This window comes from Rhea pennata, chromosome 1 (assembly GCF_028389875.1).
Source record: "Rhea pennata isolate bPtePen1 chromosome 1, bPtePen1.pri, whole genome shotgun sequence".
In the NCBI taxonomy this organism is placed as follows: Eukaryota; Metazoa; Chordata; class Aves; order Rheiformes; family Rheidae; genus Rhea; species Rhea pennata.
In genome coordinates this window covers 157827952-157848988 of record NC_084663.1, presented here as the reverse complement: position 1 = coordinate 157848988, position 21037 = coordinate 157827952, and the positions used below count along the sequence as shown (strand labels likewise).

The following is a 21037-nucleotide window of genomic DNA, read 5'->3' as shown; positions in this document are numbered from 1 at the left end:
ATTCTGAAGATAAATACAAATGGATACAAATATTTTGAATTCCATTGAATCTGTCTTTTCTGATCCCCACATAATACTGTTACTATTGATAAATTCATAGAAAGACATAGATACATTAACAATATTTTTATTTTTATATATTATGGTAATGTGAGAAGCCCACTAAGCTATTTTTCACCTTCAGATATGTTAATGACTTTTGGCACTATGGTGGTAGGGTTAAACCCGTATGTGTAGGATGAAGTCAGAAAGAGTGTGGTATTTAACCTGTAAGAGGACAGGATTGTTCCATACTATACAGTTTTCATCCTTGGGTCTTGAGAAGTAAATCTGTCTAAGGCTTTGCACTGTGAGGAATTTTTTATAATATTTGGCCTTGTTTTTATTTTTAATGCTTTTTTTAACTTCTCTATCCATTGTCTTATTTAATTGCATCCCCACTGGGTGTTTAAATGTCTATAAACTATTAACTGTACACTGCCTATAACTATTCTTGTACAAATCAGTCAAATTTCTGAATAAGAGTGAAAGAATATTAAAAATTATCAGAGTATTGATAATCATGTTATTCTGCAATCTCAGTGGTTTTTTTGATTGTAAAATGTCAAGAGCTTGAGAGAATTGGTTGTCTATACTTTTCACCTATCTGTAGAAAACTGCATCTGTGTTACTTTTTTCTACTGAATATGCATGTTTGGAGTCTATTTATGTAGACATATGAATATTCTGTGTTCTGTATAATAGCTGTAATTCCTGTTTCTTTCTTAATCTCCTGTGCAAATTTTACTAGTAGGTGGTTTCCTTCCTTTCCAACCTAATTAATTCAAATATGATTAGAGCCTTTTGGTGTAAGTTTTCCTCTCCTTCAGACATTTGATAGTACCTTTGCTTTCAATCAATTATAAATCTACCAAGCTTCATTTGAATTAGTTCTAATTTTAAAATTTCATAGAATACTTTTAAACAGTTATCAAAGTATTTTTTTAGTTTTTTTTTTTTATCTACATTTTTTCCCTCTTGAGGAATTGAACAATTGAACTGACTTGAGGTTTTCTTAGGGAGTTTGCTGCTATGGTTCTGTTATGCTCTGAATACTGAGTGATTTTTATGTGTCTCTAGGTCTCTCATTATTTATTACTAGTAAGAATAAATTATAGCATAATATAGATGAGAATAACTTTTTCTTTGAGAAGTATTATGTGAAGAAAAATAGAAGTCATTTATTCATTTTACCAGGCTTGTGTTTCTCTCCAGTGTTCTGTGGCACAGTATGGATTTGGCATCATCACAACATAACCATCTGCATAATGAACTGTTAAGAAAAATAGAAGGCCAAGAAGGTAAAGAGTTTTTTATCCACCATATTTTTTGTTACACTTCAGAAAATTATTGAATAGAAGGAACAAAGGTGCCTTGCTGACAGTGAACTGTCTTCTCATTCATTCTTCCTGAAGAATTCTGTTTATGGCATTTATACAGAAAATGCAATAGATAGCGCTGTTGTAGTATTCTAGCTACGCAGCAAATTTCTGCTATGCCAGCGTACTTTAGATCTGGCAGTTTCCTACCAGTGTTTGGTGTCTTGCCTCCGGTTATTTGCCCATGGCTGGTTCCAAGGACTGAAGTTGTGACTATGATCAACCTATTCAGTTGGACAAAAATCAGTTATTACAAGCTTGATTTCTGTCTAGACGACTTCAAACCTAATTCTCAAATACCTTCATAAACAACTGTTAGCAGCTTTTTCTCTTAAGCAAATCCATGGCTGCACATCTTTTAAGATGCATCCAGTGTAACCTCACTTTTTAGGCATAACTAGGTTTTAGGGCAAGTTATGTATATTGTTTGGAGGCAGGATTTAGTTATGTTCTGCAGCTGAATATGAAGGAAGTTTTCCGATTTTTTTTTTTTAAATTATTATTATTTCATATTTTAAAATCTCAGCTGATTTGTGGTGCATTATGGCCCCTGTTTTGGGAGGTTCTGCTTTTTGAGGGAGCTCTGGACTGGTTTTACCTCACCACTTACTCAGCAATGCAAGGTGGCCCCGAGTGCCTTTGGCAGAGATAGTGTTGACTGCTTGCTCTTGCGTGTGTGCACTCTCTCTCTCACAGCTGCTTGCTCTTGGCCCGTTAGTGACTTGCTTTTGCTCTTTGGTCTCAAATGTTACGGAAGAGATCTAAAATTTTCTGACACCGTGGAATCCTTAGGAAAAAAAAAAAATTCCCTCCCAGGGAGAGAAAATAGGAGTTTTGGAGATGACTACAATACTCAAAATAGTTATTTACTTACTGCAACTTTATTTACCTTTTCTTTTTGAATGACACATGCATTCTATGCAGTAGCACAGCTAAATATACTTAGCAGAATTTTTATTGGAAAAAAATCTTTTCTTTTGAATAATGACAGTGTCAAAGAATGGATGTAATTGAACTGAATAGAATGAAACAGAACGTTGTGTATTAAGAGATTTCCATGGTTCCTGACTATTAAAGTATCTGTAAAATGGTGGGAGGGCAGGAGGGATTGAACTTTAAAAAAAAGAAAACATTGAGACTGTTGACTTATAACCAAAAAGGAAAGTAAGCAGTATGTAATCAGAAGCCTGAGATTATAATGTAAATAAAGATGAAAATAATCTTTCTAAAGAAAAAAAGTAGAGAATGTTCCTTATTTGGAATCGTTAAAAAGTTGGCATAAAGGAGAGGTAAATTCACATGTAATATATATAGTTTGCATAAGCCTGCTGTATTTAGGAATTGTAATTGTCTAGCACCGTAAGTTTTGAAATAATTTCACTTGAAAAGTTTGATAATAGTAGAAGAGATTTGAATGGCTGAGATGCAATTACAAAAATTACTCTAAAATGTTAGTTTTCTCAGAACAGCTACTTCATGTACAAAAAATTTGGAAGCAATATGTATCACACCTGAAAATTTGGGGGAGAGAGAAAAACAAGTTCTTCCAGAAAATTTTTGTTGTCTTTTGGAGTGCTTTTTGTTTGCTTTTTCCTGAGTCTTAATTTTCTTAGGGCTCCTATTGTGAAAAAAAATGAAATATGCACAATTGATGACCATCTCTGGAAAGCTGACATTGCACTAGAAGATGGCTCATAGGGATTGCTATAGATTGAATTTCCACAAAGCACTGTTTAAATATCTTAATCTTGAGATTTATTTAACACAATTCCCTTTCCTTTTGTGTAATTCTGACTTGAACAAAGAGCTTAAGCTGTTCCTATGCTATAAATGAGGCATGAGTTTTAGAGGAAGAAATATGCAGAAGTATAAATATTAAAGATAAAACTACTAAAGGCTGAAATATTAATGACTTATGTCCTATAGTACACAAGAGGTCTGAGTTAAAATTGCACAGACATTTCTATGCTTCTGCAAGGTTGGCTTTCTAATATTGATGCTTTTTTCATGAAGGATTTAGGGCAGGGAAGAAACTGCCTGTAAATTAAAAAGCTTTGGAATTAGGAATATAAATTGAATTCTAGGACAATAGATCAATGTATGCTAAATTAGTCAGCAGGGCAGAATCTTTAGATCAGCTGCCAGCAGGTTGAAGGAGGTGATCATTCCCTGCTACTCAGCACTGGAAGGCCATATTTGGAGAGCTGAGTCCAGTTCTGGACTCCTCAGTACAAAAGAAACATAGACTTACTGGAGAGACTCCACAAAGGTGATGAAGGGACTGGAGCATCTCTCATATGAGGAAAGGCTGAGAGAGCTGCGCTGCTCGACCTGAAGCAAGAGAAGGCTCAGAGGGGCTCTTACCAATGGTTATAAATATCTGATGGGAGTGAACAAGACAGAGCTTGACTCTTTTCAGTGGTGCCCAGTGACAGGACAAGAGGAGATTTAAACACAGGAAATTCCATCTGAACATAAGAAAACACTTCTTCACTGTGGGAGTGGCTGCACAGTTGAACAGGCTGTCCAGAGAGACTGTGAAGGCCCCTGTCTGTGGAGATGCTCAAAACCTGACTGGTTACAGCCCTGAGCAACATACTCTAGTTGACCTTGCTTGAGCAGGGAGGTTGGACTAGACAATCTCCAGAGGTCCCTTCCAGCTGGAACTCTTGTGATTCTGTGAAATGTATTCTATTTAGCTAACAGAGTAACTGCATTGGTAGCAATAGCAGGTTGTTCCCCTCTGTGACTAGCAACACTAGTTTAAGGAGGTGAAGAGATATGAATGAAAAATTGGACATACCGACAGTTTCACAATTCATCTGACACCAGTCTTTGGGTTATTAAAATCTATGCCAAACTTTGGAGGGAAGGACACTGAACTTTTTGCAGATAGACTTACCTAATCTATCCTTCTTTCTATGTCTCCCTTATTTTTATCCATTTCGTCTACCCTGTTCCCCATTTCATTAACTTTACCCATCCAGTCTCAATCTCTGTTTCTCAGAACTCTTATTCCAGCTCAGTTTCTCAGCAGTTCTGCTCCAAGCTCTTTATATTTACTGTCTCCATTTTCCTTCCCAGCCAGGTTCTGTTTTCTTAATTTAGAACTCCTTATTCTTTCTCATGGCTTCTATTACTACTAGTTTCCAATTTACAGTAGGTCATTACTCAGTCTGGGCTTTCCTGGTATCCTGTCAGTTTTCCATCATGCCTACATCATTAAATATCTCTTTTCTCCTCTTCCCTCTCATAATTTCTCTTGATCACTCACTTTTACTCTCTTTGGCTAAACTTTTCCGAGCTCAGACTCTATCACTCCCTTCTTTGTTTCTTGGGATACTGATTTAATTTGCCATATTTGCAAATAAGTTTGGATTCACCTCAGAATAATTTTGTGTCTGAGAGAAGAGGAAGAGAGCATGTTTGCAAAACCTACTTGTCCTTGGCACTTCAGTGCCTCACTTTACTTGGCCAGGGCCCAATTTTTAATCCATAAATATCTGAGAAAATGCTGACCTAGTAACCTTCACATATCTTCCAGCATTTTGTAAGGGATACACTCCCTCTCCTCCTCCTCCTCCTTGACAGATGTCCTCATTGATGACAGTTACTCCCATAATTTCAAGTCTGTGGATGAAGTCCAGAAAGATGCCTTAAATGGGATGGAGCTGGAACTGAGGCAAGTGAGAAGCAGCCTAACTCTGTAACTTGGAAGATAAGATATTCAGCTGGGAAGACAGAGTGAGTTACTGTCTTGTTCCTATTTCCTGAGTTACTTCTGAAGATCCTTATTTTTTTTCTTCCCTTCCCACTGACCCTTTTCTGTTGACCTCAAAGACTGTGTGATATAAATTCTGGGACCAGAAACCCAGATTGCTGGGTTGAGCCTGAGATTGCTACTTCCCAACTGAGTGCTCAGTTCATAGTCGGGCTTTTCCTTGCTAACTGGCTTTTCTCAGTTTCTTTATGGCTCTCCAGTAATGGTGGTGGAAGGGAGGAGATGCACCTGACAACCTGATTCAGTAGAGAATGGCTCAAACCATCCTGAGGATGTGAGGACTGTGCATTTGAATTGCTCTGAGGAAGACCTAGAACTCAATTTCTGTATTTTCTGAATGAATGCTTAAAATGCTGAACCATTCTCTAAGTGGTGGACTCTGCTATTAATAGTGCTACAAACCTATTTATGCTATGTATAAATAACTGTTTTGCTATCTTCCCATCATCTGCCTTCCCTTCTTTCATCTTCCTCTTTTCCTGTCTCTTAACCTTGTTGAATTAAGCTTCTATCTTTAAAAAAGAAATCTATTGCATTAATTCTTATCTCAAAAAGCATTAAAAAATTAAAAATCCTCTTAAGAACAGTATGTTTGCTTTAATTATATTTTTGTCCTCACTAAAGGATTCACCTGAAATACTGGAACTCAAATTTTATTCCTCTTAGGTGACAAGCTATCTCCAAATGGAAAAAAACTGAAAGAGCTAATATGGAATAAGACTTCAGGATAACCTACTTTATGAGTGACTAGAACTAAATTCACCTTCATAGCAAATCAGAACACTCTTAAAAATATCTGCTCTATAAATTCATATCTTGGCTTTCTTAAACTAACTTACCTCTGAGTGCTTTTGTTTGGAAGCGTTGGTGATTCAAAATAGTATAGTAAACAGATTAGCTGTGGTACTTTAACATTTCAGTGTTCCTTTTCTCTCCCCGTAACAGGTAAACCCACTTTTGCTGAAAGCATTACTAAACTTGAATAAAAACTTGTGTATGGATAGAACAAAAATTGGAAGCAACGCTCAAGTAGTCATAGCATGGATTAATTCTACAGAGAAGTCTGTAGTATGTTCCTACCTTTCAGCCATCTGCCTGTCTTTTCTACTTTAACGTCTTTTGCCTTTCCTCTTGTCTGTGATTTCTGCATTGCTGTAGATGCATTTCAATAATAAATGAAATATTTCTCAACTACCACAAGAAAAAGTGACATGTTCTCATGGATTGATGTTGTAGATTACTTTCTGGTTCTTTCCTCAAAGAAAAGTTTTAGAAGTCCAAAATTATTGATAGGGCAAAATTGGTGAGCATTTTTGCAGTCCTTCCCATTCCGTTTTCCATGGTACCTAGAATGCCCTGGTATGATTACTAGAAAGTAGAAACTTTCAACTGTGCAAAGCCATCATGATCAGGCAGGGTAAGAAGGGTGGAAGTTTAGATGAGACATGGCTTACAGTGTCTGTTGTGCATCCAGAGCCTTCCTGTCCATCAACAAATCGGTTGACAGCCTCTTATACTTTAGACTATCCAACTTAAGAATGAAGCCTGCTTTTGTAGTCAAAGGGAAGCTATTTAGTTTTCTTTCTTAAATTGCTGCTGATGTGGTGAGGTGTGAAAACACCTGCAGCTGTTTTCCGAAACAGAAGAATATGAATGAGTGAGAAGGGAAGTATTTGTTACATTTGGATTAATTGTACTCACGAGAGAGTCTGACTACTATGCTTTTATTTTCAGGCTTCTGATGGTTTTGGATGACCAGTGCTTTGGATGGGGCTGGGAAATGAGTGGTGTGAATTTCAAATTGAAAATGCACGTCTAAAACGTGGATAAATCCATAGACTATACACTGTGAGCATATTCTCACTCCTGTTCTTGTCTCCTCATACTTGGCGCTAAGAGCATTTTATCTCTTGGCTGAGATGTGGTTGTCCATGGGTGCCACAGTTCTGTCTTTCTGCATTTTGAAGTATCAAGTTTCAAGCACCGACACAGTATCTCAGATTAATCGATAAAATATACCTTGCCATTGCCATCTCTTCATCTGGCTTAGCTTGGAAAGAGTGTACTAGAATGTCTATACTCCATTACAAGGTCATTTCTGCCTCTGTAGGTAAGGATGAAGCCAGGGGAAAATAACCATTTAGTTTAGATAAGTGAATTTTCTGGAACAGCACTTTGTTCTATATCCTTGGAGAGGTGTAGACTACTTATTACTTCAGACTTTTGGAAAGTCAAGGACATGGCTAAAGTTCCCTCCTGTCTCCTTCTTTCAAGGGTCCTTAAGCTGTGATAAGAACAAATAGAGGAATGAAATGAAGATGCTAGTCTGATGTTCACCCAAATGTGGGGAATATTCTGTGATTCAGTGTTACATATGCGTTTCATGGAACTATCCGTAATGCTTTCAGGACCAGGGCTCTGCTCTTGAGACAGGTCTAATGGTATTTATTTCTTGTGAGCTTTAATTTTGGGAAACTGGAACCAGAACAGTGATTGTAATGATCAAACAGCTATCTTGAACCAAAATATTGTCTGTTTGCCACAATAGATAAAGAACTAAAATAAAGAAAGGAGAAAGATATTATAAAGGAACAGAGCATTTTTTTTTGTTTTTAATTTATAGACTTACCACCTTCTTTTGGCAGCTGACCTGCTGTCCCAAAATAAATTAACTTCTGGAAAGAGCAGATTTCTTTTCACAGCTCATTTTTTGGCCTTTTTCACAGAATGTTAGCCCCTTTCTTAAAAAAAAAAAGTGGGTTCTGTCATCTGTGTGATGATCAGAAGCAGAGTCTTCACAAACGATATTACGAAATGCAATAACATTATGAATAACAGCGGCTGAGGCGCCTGTATTACAAGTCATTGCTTCCTGCCTGCTTTTCACACTTCCGTGTGAAACCCAATCACCTGCTGCAGAACACCCACGTCGGTCACGCTGTCCGCCCATAGGGGCGAGGAGAGCAGGGGGGAGAGATGAAATTATTGATTGAATATTTCAATCTGTTAATGCAATTGTATCAGTTTCTTTCAGTAAGTAGATGAAAGCACTACTGTGTTTAAAAAATGCGGGAGAATGTTTTTCAAATAAAATGTTAAAAAATTGCTTGTCTTTTTGCTCCCTTGTCCTTCCCAAACAAAAATATATTCCCACACTAAGGCACAATTTTCCCACAATTTTCACTATTCGTGAAAATTGAAAGTTTGAAGAGAATCCACTGCAGGCTAGCCTGAAAGGATTTTTTTTTTTTTTTTTTACTCACTGGAAAACACATTCGAGGTAAAGCTTGCTCTGTTTAAGTCATCCACCATCCATCTCTTTTTGAGAGAAGCTGTCTGAGCGGGAACTGTGAGCTGCCCTCCTCTGAAACATGGAGTTGTGCTGCTTGACAGCAACAAACAGGAATGGTGCAGAACACTGCCCAAGCCTCTACAGACAGGCCATGCTTGCAACCCCAGTAAACATTGGCTTTGGAAAAGAAACTAACTGTGTATTTGGACACTACCGAAAAAAGAACTTTTGTGAACTGTGCAACCAAAAGAATTACAGACGAGGTGATGCAAATAACTATCTTTTGTATTATTTTTTGAAATTTGTTTTTGAAATTTAACTAATTGCAGGATAAATATATAAATTATGTCTTGAATTTTTATGTTGAATGACTCCAGTTCTGTATGTTCAGATTGGAGAGCTCTGAAAAGGCCTGTTGATAGTGAATTATTGGTACTTTACCTCATGTATTGCTCAAATCAGTACATCAGTGTGGGTAGTCCTCCTCGTGCATCAAGCTCACAAATACGGTTGCTAAGAAGTCTTAGAGAAACTCTGTAGATCTTCACAGCTGTTGATACAGGGTGATTACAATATTTGTAAGTACTTCCTTAAATGGTAAATTTGAAGTCTAACCTTTACAGGTGAGAGTATACTGCTTCTGAAGGAAAAATGTGTTGCTGCAGGGCTGAACTTTGTCAGGTCAAGTTCTTGCTGAAGGTTTGGATTTCATTACTTTTGCCAGTTGGAAAAGATCCATCAGAGTAGACAGCTGGGTCTTATTTCATTTGCATTCTTGTCACCTTGGCTGTGACACCATTTGACCTTAAAAAATTAAGTAGGAGCACTTGGAAGAGAGTGTTCTGTAATTTTTTCCTGTAAACTGTTTTGGTGAATCATTGGGTGAGATTATGGCTTCTGAATTAATGCTGTCCTGATCCATTAGTAAAGTAGTCAGAGAATATTTTGTCACTGTAGGTTTGGAAAATGGATGTCTAGTATATTCTTTGTAGCTTCCATCTAGACAGGTCATTTAAGTTCCTCTTTTGGTCACATTCTAATTACGTATTAAACTGTTATCAATGTGCTTTTTGAATTTTATTTCATACTCCTTGTCTTTAATGCTTCTCCTGTGTTTTATGTGCTGTTTAACAGTGCCCATCATTCTCTCTTTATTCAATTAAGAGCCCAGTAATGTAGTATCGTTAGTTATACAGTATGAGAGATTTAACATATGCTAATAACCGATGGAAGATACCCAACTGAATTTTAAGGTTACTGCTTCCTGACTGAGCTGTATACTACCAAAGTGGATGTTATGAGACAATTAGTGTAAACAGAACAGCTGATAATGTAGCATATTTAGAAGCAAGTAGTATTTCTCCTGATTCCAAACCAAAGTGTGCAAATCAACTCAGCATAAGACCCATTCTCATGATTTCCTTCATTATTAAAGATTCTGTAATTAGCAGCTTGTTACTTTCTGACTTGATTTGTCTCCTGTTATTTTCCTTCTCCCTTGATTTCTCTACTTGAAGGACTTCTCCAACTCCATCTCAGCAGAACTCATGTCCTTTTTCTTCAGGTGTTGTGCTAATATAAAACATTTCTTATGACATTCAAATGTATCAGCAAAATCCTCTAGTTCCCTATACAAGATTATACAACTTGTCATACATTTTTATAACTAACCTGCTACTAACTTAAGAACTCCAGTCTCCCACATGATTTAGTATGTCTCTTTGGAAAACTGTTCACATTTTAGTTGTAATAATGATGTTTGCTATGCCTTTGAGAGTGATGTTTGTACTGTTTTCATCATGATAGTTGATATACTCCAAGATTATTTATCAGCAGTATATGACTATCTTGCTCCTCCCGATGTAGCTGAGAACCAAGAGATTTCAAAGAACATGCTCCAAAGACATTAGACTTTTATGGTAAAAAATAAAAGAAATGTCTGAAATATTTCGAAAAGCACTATAACACATTAGCCTATTAGGCAGAAAGTCTTAAGAAACTTACCTAAAATCAAATGCTATTTGAATTTATGTGAACATCTATGTGAATACAAATTCAAGGCCAGAGCAACATGATCTATTTCTCTAGCAGAAAATTATTTCAGTTGCTCTATTTTAACTAAATAGGAGCAAACTATCACAGGTTATCCACCTGAAACTCTGGTTCTATCTATGTGTACCTGCTTACAACAAGAGATGAATAGATTGAAGAAGGTAACTACATATGCATGCCACCTCTACGCCTCTCCAAATCACAGTAGAAGAAGAATTATGGAGAACCAACCTGATTAGACTCGGGTATACGATGAAGGGAGGAACGAGTTCTAGCTCTTTAAAATTTTGGAGTTTGGTATGGATGCTTGAATAGTGTTGTTGGAAATGGTCCATATTCACTTCCATTCTTACAAGAATTGAGACCCAAGTCAGCTGTCTTCTTCCTTTGTCAGCCCCTATTCTACTGATGAGTCAGCTGTTGCTCTCTTAAAATAGCATTAAAATTGTTATGATATACAGTCCATTCACTGAGTTGTAATTTCAAGAACTTATCTTCCTGAACAAGGGAATAGGGACTGTAACATGCAGAGAAATACCTCCAGGAGAATAACTTCCTATCAGGATTTTAAATCTTGTATTAGGAAGCTTGAGTTTGAGTGAAACAGCAGAACGTTCCCGATGTTTGCAGGTATTAAAAGAGACTTCACTTAGATTTTGCTTACTCTGATAATAATTTTCTTTTTGCATGAAATATTTCCTGCTAGTTCCTTATTTTCTGTTCTGACTGCTTGTTCCAGTCAGATTCCTGGGGGACAAATGTCCAGTTCGGTAAGCCAACACAAACACACACACACATGCTCTTCAGTAGCAAGCAGTTTATTAGTAAATACTTACAAACAGACTGACCTGATGGTAATCTCGAGAAGGACCACTCCAATGCTTGTCCCGATCGTCTGCATGGCGAGAGGAAGAGTCGGCAGACACAATCTTTTCGGGATTCTCCGAGAAGGCAAAGAGGTCCTCTGTTGTGTAGGAGCCTCTCCCTCCTTCGGAAGCATTCCGGTATTTATGGTTATTCATGGTAGGCAGGAGTCCCGGCACATGGGGCCAACAAGTGCAGGGAGTCTAGCCCAACTCCGCCCCCATTGCATAACCAGCTGTGATACTGTGCACACGTGCAGACTTATTTGGGGGGCCACATTTGATTTTGGGGGTCGCTATTTCATGTCTCTTCAACTTCTGACCTTCATGTTGACTGCTTCTCATGGTTATGTATATATATGTATATATACATATATAATCCATATGTAACCAACTGCTGCTCTTTCTCACAGATTTCCAAGACCTTGTTAGTTACTTATTTGTATTCCGCTTAACGCAGCGGTATAGTTTTAGGCACCAAAAGGTTACAACACGGAGCATTCCCACCAAGTATCAGGTAGTACAGATACAAAAGTTATAACATGGATCACTCTCACCAAGTATCACGTAGTACGGATACACTGGTCTGAATGCAGTTGACAAACAGTAACGTCTTTCTTCATGCAGTACCGGAAGGAGTTTAGCTATTCTGAATGATATAAAGCAGAAAATAGAAGAATATCTTTTGAGGTACATAGGGAGATTTACATGGAACAAAGCAAACCTGACCAAAGGTCCGCACTCATCATTTTGTCAGCGCTCTTCTTCAAAATTGTTAGTCTCTTCATGCTGATATAATTTCTCACTATGATTTTGAAGTCGGTCTACTGTGTGATGTCTGTGATGAAACAAATGCTCTTCTTGATTCTGCAGAATATTAGGATCTTCTTAAGGGGAAGAACAAAAAGAACTCTAAAACTGTTAAGTAAGGTTCTCCAGAAAACCCATCTGTGGGATCACCGAGTGGTAGTAAGATAGCTGCCCGCTAAGCATTCACAAAAGATGGCTTGTTGTTCCAGAGATTGAAATGGTGTTATTAATCAGTAGCTTTGGCATTCTTCTTTCAGGAGTGTGGAGAATTCAGCCTGAGTGGGGAGCAGTATTCTTCGTGGCCTACAGACTCTTGTAGTGTAGGTACTATGCAACCATGGAGTCAAAAGATGCTTGCTAATATAAATAAGAGGTGGGAAATGTATATTGAACTTGAGCGCGGTAGTTGCAATACCTCTAAATTTGCATAGAACTTTTGCCAGGAGCTTTATAAAGTTAAGGCTTAATAAACTGGGGATTTTAATGAAAGTTAGATTTCAGCAGATGTCAGAAGTCTGAAGCAGATGTCAGAGTAGAATCAGATCAGAAGTGAAGAAGTTTCTAGAAAAATGGTTGTAGTTGACGGTAATAGAAGGAATGAGCTTTTTGCTTGCACAGCCAGTACTGATCGCAGAACAAGGTCAAACTGCTCTAAGCAATCAGAAAATACTAACAGCAGGGTAGTTCCAGCATACCTAGCTAGAAACAGAATGATAGATTATATATACTTAGATTATTTGTAATAAGGCAGCTTTATATCAATAATAAAAATGAATTTTGCCCTGGAGCAGTATTTCTCTGGCATTTAACTTGTGTTTGCACAGTTTTCTGCTTGGAGGCACAATATGTGCTCTTCCCAATGTAACATTAGAGCCTTGCAGAAGATGTAGTGAGTTAGCCGTGTACTAGTATTTCCTAATATCTTAAAATATCATAATTTCCATGTTAAGACTCTTTTCTTTCTGTTAACTTTATAAAATTATGCTACTTACATATTCCTTTACAGTAGTATGTGCATTACATTATTTTTATTTTTGCTCTGTCTCTTGGTTAGCATTTTGTGTTACCAGATCAATCTTGGTATCACCAGAACTAAGACTGAGCATAAGCATTTTTGGTCTTTCTTCCTTGTGTTTGTTGCCATTCTCTAATTCTATCTTATGCTTAGAGTCCGTTGAATTACAAGCTTCAAGCACTGCCTGATGAGGCGGAGCATCTTTCTGATCTCTTTGTTTGTTATCACTCTTTCTTTGTTCACCTCTGCTTTTGTTCTGTGGTTCTTCTATAACTGGAAAGGGAGAGAGACTTTTTCTGCAGCTTGTGGCCATAAAAGTACTGAAGAATATGGCAGAGTGAACTACAATAATTGAGGCTATGATATCCTGTGGCTACAGGAATTTAGGAGGAAGAAAATGTGCAGGATTTTCAGTAGTGCTGACAAGTACTTTGTGGTTTGCGTGAATTTACTAAAGGATGGTAGACCACTTTTTATGCTGAAAAGAGAGAATTTGCTTTCATTTATAGGCATTGGGGGCTGCAGTTTCTGTGTTTGGTAATATTGAGACCTTGATATCTGTGGTTTGGATGATAATTGCAGACTTGAAATAGAAACTCTGCTTTGGAAAAGATGGTAACCCAGCTATCTAAATCTCTAGCATGCTTTCTAGGGGATGTAGCTTGTAAACATATTTTGCTTTAGCTAATTTGCCAAGAGATTGTAATTGGCTGTGAAAGCCAATTTCCTATGAAAACTTGGAATGAATCTAAACTTTACTAAGAAAATGCTCTGGAAAGATTCACTTATCTATTTCATCACAACATTGTGGTGCAGCTTTGTGTGATGATGGCAAAACTGAAACCATCTTCGTATTCAGCTAAAAACAAATGAATCTTCTTTAGAAGAATTATCATGAATTATGTTAGCTCTCATAAACATCCTTTGCATAGCAACAGGAATGGTATTCAGGATATCAAGCCAACTGGAAAGAATCCCTTTTACTAGGCTCTGTTGGGGTGGATAAGCTTTCCTAACAACAGTAGTGCTTTCTTTCCTGTCTGTCATAATTTGTGTTGCTAGGATCTGTTTCACAAGTTTTGTGACAGATTTATAAATGATATTACAATTCCTTTGTTTGCTGTCAAAAAGAACCGTAATGTGCTGAAAGTGAACAATAAAAGGATACGAGAAACAATAAAAAACCCCAAATGCATTAAAGCATGAAAATGAACAGTATGGCAGCTGCTCGGAAAGTGAAAGAGAATTTAAAAATTTTCCTTTGGATTGGTGAAATGGAAAGCAAGATATGGTAACATTCCACTTGCTTTCTTTGTATTTTCTGAACTTGCCTTCTTCAGTGAAACAGGAAAGAAATTACTTTGCGTAGTCATAAATTGAAAACTTAAATTAGAATTCAGGAGATATCCCAGGTGTCATGGTAACCACTAATGGTAAAATGCATTTTGATTCACAAACATAATTCAAATTCTTGCTTCCAGACCAACTTTTTAATACAAATTGGTAGTTTCATTATCAGTCCACTCAGCTTTTATGTTTTTATAAGTTGTTTGACCTTTTATACTTTTGCTTCCAGGGCAAAAAGAAGATGAACAGATAGTTGCAGAAATCATGAGACGGCGTTTTTTTCCTGCTGTTATAACTCATAAGGCCTGGGAAGGCTTTCACTTTGCTGGCCATGAGATAAGAATTACAGAAGCCACTGACTTTTATGGGGCAGTAGTCTGGCCATCGGTACAATATTTATGCATTTTTTATTTTTTTTTAGTTTCTGAGTCTTCTAGCATTTTAAATTTATTTTGCATTTTTTGTTGGATGTTGTAAAGACAAAAGATGACTTTCTATATTTTCTCTGTCTCCAGTCTACAAACAACAAACTTGTATTTAGCCTGATTTCCTGTGGGTTCCTGGTTCTCAAAGTTTAGATAATATCTCTTTTTTATCCCCATTTCTCCCTCCTCTCCTGCCGATAAATTTGGATCTTATTATCCAATTACAAGCAAATTTTGAAGGAAAGCTGGCAGTCTCAAGATGATTACATTTCTGTGCCTTTTATACATACAGATAGCTGTATAGCAGGCAGATACAGATTGTGGAAATAGTTATGGTATGTTCTCACCAGGTATTACCTCAGAGAGAATCTACTCAGTCTGCTCACGTGAGACGCACATTAAGCTTGTAAACACCTAGTCATGGGAAAAGGTTCAGCTGGAGCTTTCAGTTTCTTAAACAGCAGGCAATCGATGTGGTAGGGAACCCTTTTATCCAGGAAATATGGCTCTGGATATATGAACTATTAACATCCGCCATAGGAAGAGCCTTTTTCAAGTTTTTGCACCTATGCAGAGGTACAGCTAATGGGGAGCAATTGTTTGGGTGTAAGAGTGAAAGAAAGAGATGTGATTGAGGACGTACCATGATGCACCATTGACACGTAAGCACCATTTGGAGAACACCGCTGAAACAGAGTGATCCCCAGGAGCTCCTACAGGGAGAGGACTAAAATCCAAGAGGCTCCATTTCTGTCTCAACAGTGTTAACCTCCCGGAGTTTTGCCAGTTAAGATGTATGGCCATAGTTAAACTGAGGAGGAATAGCATATCTCCCTGCTTTGAACTCCAAACATTTTTCCTTCTCTTAGTTGACCGGGGCAGGTCATTTATCCTGCATCTCTTAGCAGCCTTGGTGTGCTTCTTCAAGGAAAGGTTTGGTTGATTGCCAGTTGTTCTCACAAAAAGCACAAGATCTGTACTGAAAAGCATAATTTCTTGGGAAGGGTTTCATCAATCCTGCTATGAAAGGAAGACAACACCTCTGTGTCTCTTCATATTCTCCACTTGGCAGTATTCGAACCCTTTTGATAAATGTCAACCAGATTTGCTAAGAGGGCAGAAGCTTTAAGGAAAACAAAGTTCATGAATACTTCATGGAAAGGAAACCACGCTGCAAAGATTCAGTGATTAACTCACAGAACCTTGATCCTGCCAGCCAGTTTCTACAGCTGAATATGGCAAGACTCTGAGGGAAGAGCTTATAGGAATATATGGAACTAAGAGAAAATAATGTATTTAAAAAGTCACTCAACCACTAGATACAAATCTTTAGAAACCTGGGCTTAATTAATCCTGGTGCTCACAGAGCTACTTCTTTGATGTAGAAATATACCAAGTATTTGGTATACTTCTATATCAAAGCTTTATTCAGTAGCAGATATCTGTGAGTCCATGTAAAAGATCTTTCTCTTTTTACTCTGAGTTGAGAGGTAGAAAGCAAAAGCTTTGTTTGAATTTACAGTATGTATTGGATCAACATCCCTCCTGTTCCTTTCTCTCTATTTCTTTCTCAATCTGTTAAAAGTAAAAACAAAGAGTATAATTTTGATATTCTAAACTGAGACACTGATAATTGTCTTTCCAAGTGGTCATCCACATTGCAAAAGGATGTGGCAACCATCGTATATATTTGTCAATGGAGACAATGTAATTTTCTATACAAACAGATATCTGGCTTTTACTAAGTTTTGAGAATAGTATGGGAGACAAGCTGGAAACTATCATTGAAAGAGGAATGGAAGCAGCGATTTCTATTTCAACTGTGAACTAAAGTATAATTCAGAATACACCAGTCTGTGCATAGCCATCTGGTCACTATTAAGGCAGAACAGAAAAGCTCAAGAAGTTTGTTGATCACAGCAGCTAAATGCGTACATGAGGAGACAATTGTAGAGGGCTCTTTGTGGTTTTGCTTGCAAAAAGGTTTGTTATGCTAACCACGGTAAGCATACAGAAATTACAAACAAGCTAACTGAAGTGAAAGTAAAGAGGTAAAACTGTCGGTCCCCTTTGAATCATTGCGATAATTAACTACTCTTACAAATAATTAATTATTGAAAGAGATTAACATGGGTTATGGTTGATCTTGCACATGCGGTTCTTGCATAAAGATGCCCTTGCGAAGGGCACATTTTAACTCAGCCAGAAGTAAGTGCAGTTATGTGCTGGAATTGCTGACTGGAATTTTCTGGCTCGTGTTACAGTGTGACAGATTAGGTAACTGCAGTGGTTCCTTCTGGTTGTAATGCTTTGCAAGTATATTCTGAGGCATGTTGTGGCGTTTATTTTGTCAGCCTACAGAGCTCAAAGATCATAGTGAGCTGTGATCCTTTCAGGACAGCATTTGAATTAATATTGCTCATTTGAACAGATGGGAAGTTAAAAAAACAACACATTTTTTTGCATGCTTATAAATGACAATGCTTATTTAGTGAGAGGTTTTGTTTCATTTATTTGTTCAGTATGTTCATGGATTCCCTCCTCTACAGGCTCTTGTTTTGTGTTATTTTTTGGAAACTAATTCTAAACAATACAATTTGATTGACAAAAATGTGATCGAAATTGGAGCTGGAACTGGGTTGGTCTCCATAGTAGCCAGTCTACTTGGTGAGTACATATCACTGCTCTTATGCTCTTAGAGACATCTGCGAGATGAATACTGGATGACACAGGAAGTGTCTCAGTTCCTTGAAAACAGAGATGCTTAAAAGATACTAAGAGAAAGAAAAGTGAATTCTGAAAGGCTTATTTGGAAACTGGTTCTGTTCTTTTCTCTGTAAAATTATGCATGCATTTGTGCAATAAAGGAGATTCCAGTAGAAGAAACTGCTGTTAAGCTTTAAACAGAGGGTCAAAATAAGAAACTAGTGGTCTGAGAGGAATGCCAGTGGCAACCAGAAGAAGCCAGATTTAGGGAAGACTTCTTCTTCCGTTGATCAACAAGCTCTGGAATGCCAGCTTGCTTCCTTTTCACATGTGTTCAGTTTTTCTCTTTTAGCAATTGATCTTTGAGCTTTCTGCTATCAGCACTGTCTGCTCTGTTTTCTCTCATGACAGCTGCTCTTTCTCAAGAGCGATCTAAGCCAGTAACTTACATTTTAATGCAATTTTAACACTCTATAGTCTGAGAAAGCTTCTTGCTGTGTGAAAAGGAAGGAACCTGAAACAATGCTTAAATCTCATGCTGACTTTTTGGAGTCAGTATTCCTTGATCCCTAATCTCTCATGATACTCTTAACCAATGTGCTATTAGGACACAGTAAGCATTTGATCCTGTCCCTTCCCACTCTCCTGCTTCATTTAGATGGCAATCTGTAGAGTTCGCTATCTTTAAATGTGATTCTTTATCTGGGAACCAAATACTGATTTTAAGCACATTGACTAAGAGCTGCTGGGAGCTTTTACAGTGTTCTGCTCCCCTCAGTGGGATCTATGTGATAAAATCAGTTCCTTGGGCGATAATTTTTGTGATTGGGCTTTTGCTCAAGTCTTGAAGTGTATTCAAATATTACTTTTGTTTTTTCCCTGTCACAGGTGCACGTGTGACTGCTACTGATTTGCCAGAGCTACTGGGAAACCTTCAGCACAATGTTCTCCAAAACACAAAATTGAAATGCAAGCACCAGCCTCGTGCTAAGGAATTGTCTTGGGGAATTGATCTGGAAAAGAACTTTCCTAGATCTTCATGTCGCTTTGACTACATTATGGCTGCTGATGTAGTTTACCACCATCCCTTCCTAGAGGAACTCCTCCTAACTTTTGATCACTTATGCCAGAATGACACTGTTATTCTCTGGGCTATGAAATTTAGACTGGACAAAGAGAACCAGTTTGTGGGCAGATTTCAGACGTTGTTTGACTTAGAAGTAATTTTTGATTTCCCTAGTCTGAACATAACCTTGTATAAAGCAATGAGGAAAGGCAGGATGAAAGTCAGACACTCTAAACTGACTGTCTGAAAAAGAGATACATGAAAGTGACTGTTTCAGCTGTCTGTAGCTTTTTAATAGTAGCTGCTTAAACTAGCATGAATGGCACTTCTGGAGACAACTAAAACAAAACATCAGATTTCTAGTATATCCCTAAAGAATTCCTGAATTCAATTTGCCGATAGTTTTATACATAGAAATGTCTTTTGTGTACTAAACTGACCACATTAATAACTTTCACAAGTCTTACTATTATTGTTAAGGGATGTGTAATGTGTATTTCATAGCTTTCAATTGCAACTTTTAACAGTGCCTGATAAGTTCAGGCAATCATTTGAAACTTAAGACTATGATAAATCTTTCAATTTAAAAGTTATGTTGTCAAATATGATCTTTCCCCATTCCCACCATAGTGTGTAAATCCTTCCTTTAAATGGATATTCTAGGACACTAAACTAACTTCACAGAAACACTGGAAGTATACTATCATAATAAAGGGACAGAATATGTAATATGTATCTCCTTGGTTTAAATATTGTGCTCTCTACCTCTTCCACTTATTTGGATTCAGGGATTCTACCACAGGCAACCACACACGAGGCAACAGGGAACCAATTGTCCTGTTGCTTGAACAGAGGTCTTGAATAAAAATAGTATAACATATCACCAACTCCTCTTTCAAAGATTTTAAATTCTTGGATAGCTGCCTTGCCAAAAATAGGCCATTATCTGGCCTTCAGAGCAGAGCATTGCGATAATAACAATAGGACAATAGCCATCGAGAGAAGCACTTCACACCTCTGGCTGATGGTGGCTGCACTGGAGGTAGAAATCAAGCAAACATGACTGGGTGCTGTCGTCATAGGTAGACTTATGTTTTTTGATGGACAAACAAAATATCTTTTCTCTCAGTCATTCAAGACTGCATGTTTCCATCTTTAGTAGTAAAATCAACATAATTGAAGACAACCAGAAAACTTTTTCAGGGGAAGATTAGTAAAATGATTCTTTGGACACCCTAAACTTTCTGATTCAATTTGTAATTAAGTGTGTGATAGTATTTCCAGACCTTTGTAGGCTAGAGAAACAAATGCAGCTTAAATGCTAAATTCCATGTAGAGCTTTACAACATCTGCTGCAGCAGGCAGTTTTTCATCTAATGCAAAGGCTCTATGGGCTGTCAGTCTTTACCTTTTTTCACTCCCCTCTATACTGCCTTCAAGAGTTTTTTTTTTATATATATATATATTGTCAAATTTGAGCACTTTATTTTTTAGTGATGATGACTTTCAGAACACAGTAGTGTTTGTAACTCTTGTTGCTTTTTATTCATTTACTCTGCAACCTGGAAAAAATATGGGGCAGAACTATGCAAAATGGCTGAAAAGACTGAAATATGCTCTTACTCCCAACGTAGCATTTGATCTGCTAGCACAGTGGTTCCAACATTAGACATGAAGTGATGCACAGAATCCAAGCTGAGAAACTCTTCTGACAAAGAACTGGTGATCCCCCATGTGAAGGGAGGTGATGAGAAAATTCTAGTCAGAGGACATGGGAGGATGTGGCAGGAAGGGTCTGGAGGTGGAGGGAAGACTGCGAAGAAGATGTAGCTGTAGCATGAAGGTGAGGTGGAGGAAGAGAAAGAGAAGAGAGGGCAACAGTGAGACTGGCTTCAGAAAGACTGGAAACCATAGCAAGATGGTATGCCATCCCTCCTACTAATGAAACTCTAAGAGGCCACCCTCTGAGGTGAGCATGGACAGAGATGAGAGATGACTCTGCAGTAACATTACAGCAATCAGTCTTAGTCCAGAGCAGTGGAATGAGAAGAAGGGAAGCAAAGCACATTGTGTTCTCTGGATCTCCTGACAGTGGATCGTGTGCAAGATTTTGGCTGGCTAGATTAGAAGCTTATTACAATTTCTATGAGGTTATTAAAGAAAAAGTTCCAATTCTCATCAATTAGTTTTCTGTGATAATGCTTGTAGGTAGCAATAATATCTATTAGTTCAAACAATATAGTTAGCAAAATAGACTATACC

General features: G+C 37.5%; 1 protein-coding gene across 1 annotated transcript; it reads left to right on the top strand.

The window, feature by feature from the left end:
- Nucleotides 1-207: 207 nt before the first annotated feature.
- Nucleotides 208-19504, top strand: LOC134142715 (protein-lysine methyltransferase METTL21E-like). The gene is made up of 5 exons (XM_062580182.1): nucleotides 208-227; nucleotides 1255-1340; nucleotides 14808-14965; nucleotides 17553-17670; nucleotides 18598-19504. The coding sequence occupies exons 1-5, from the start codon at nucleotides 208-210 to the stop codon at nucleotides 19020-19022; spliced, it is 807 nt and encodes a 268-aa protein (XP_062436166.1). The 3' UTR covers nucleotides 19023-19504.
- Nucleotides 19505-21037: the final 1533 nt, after the last annotated feature.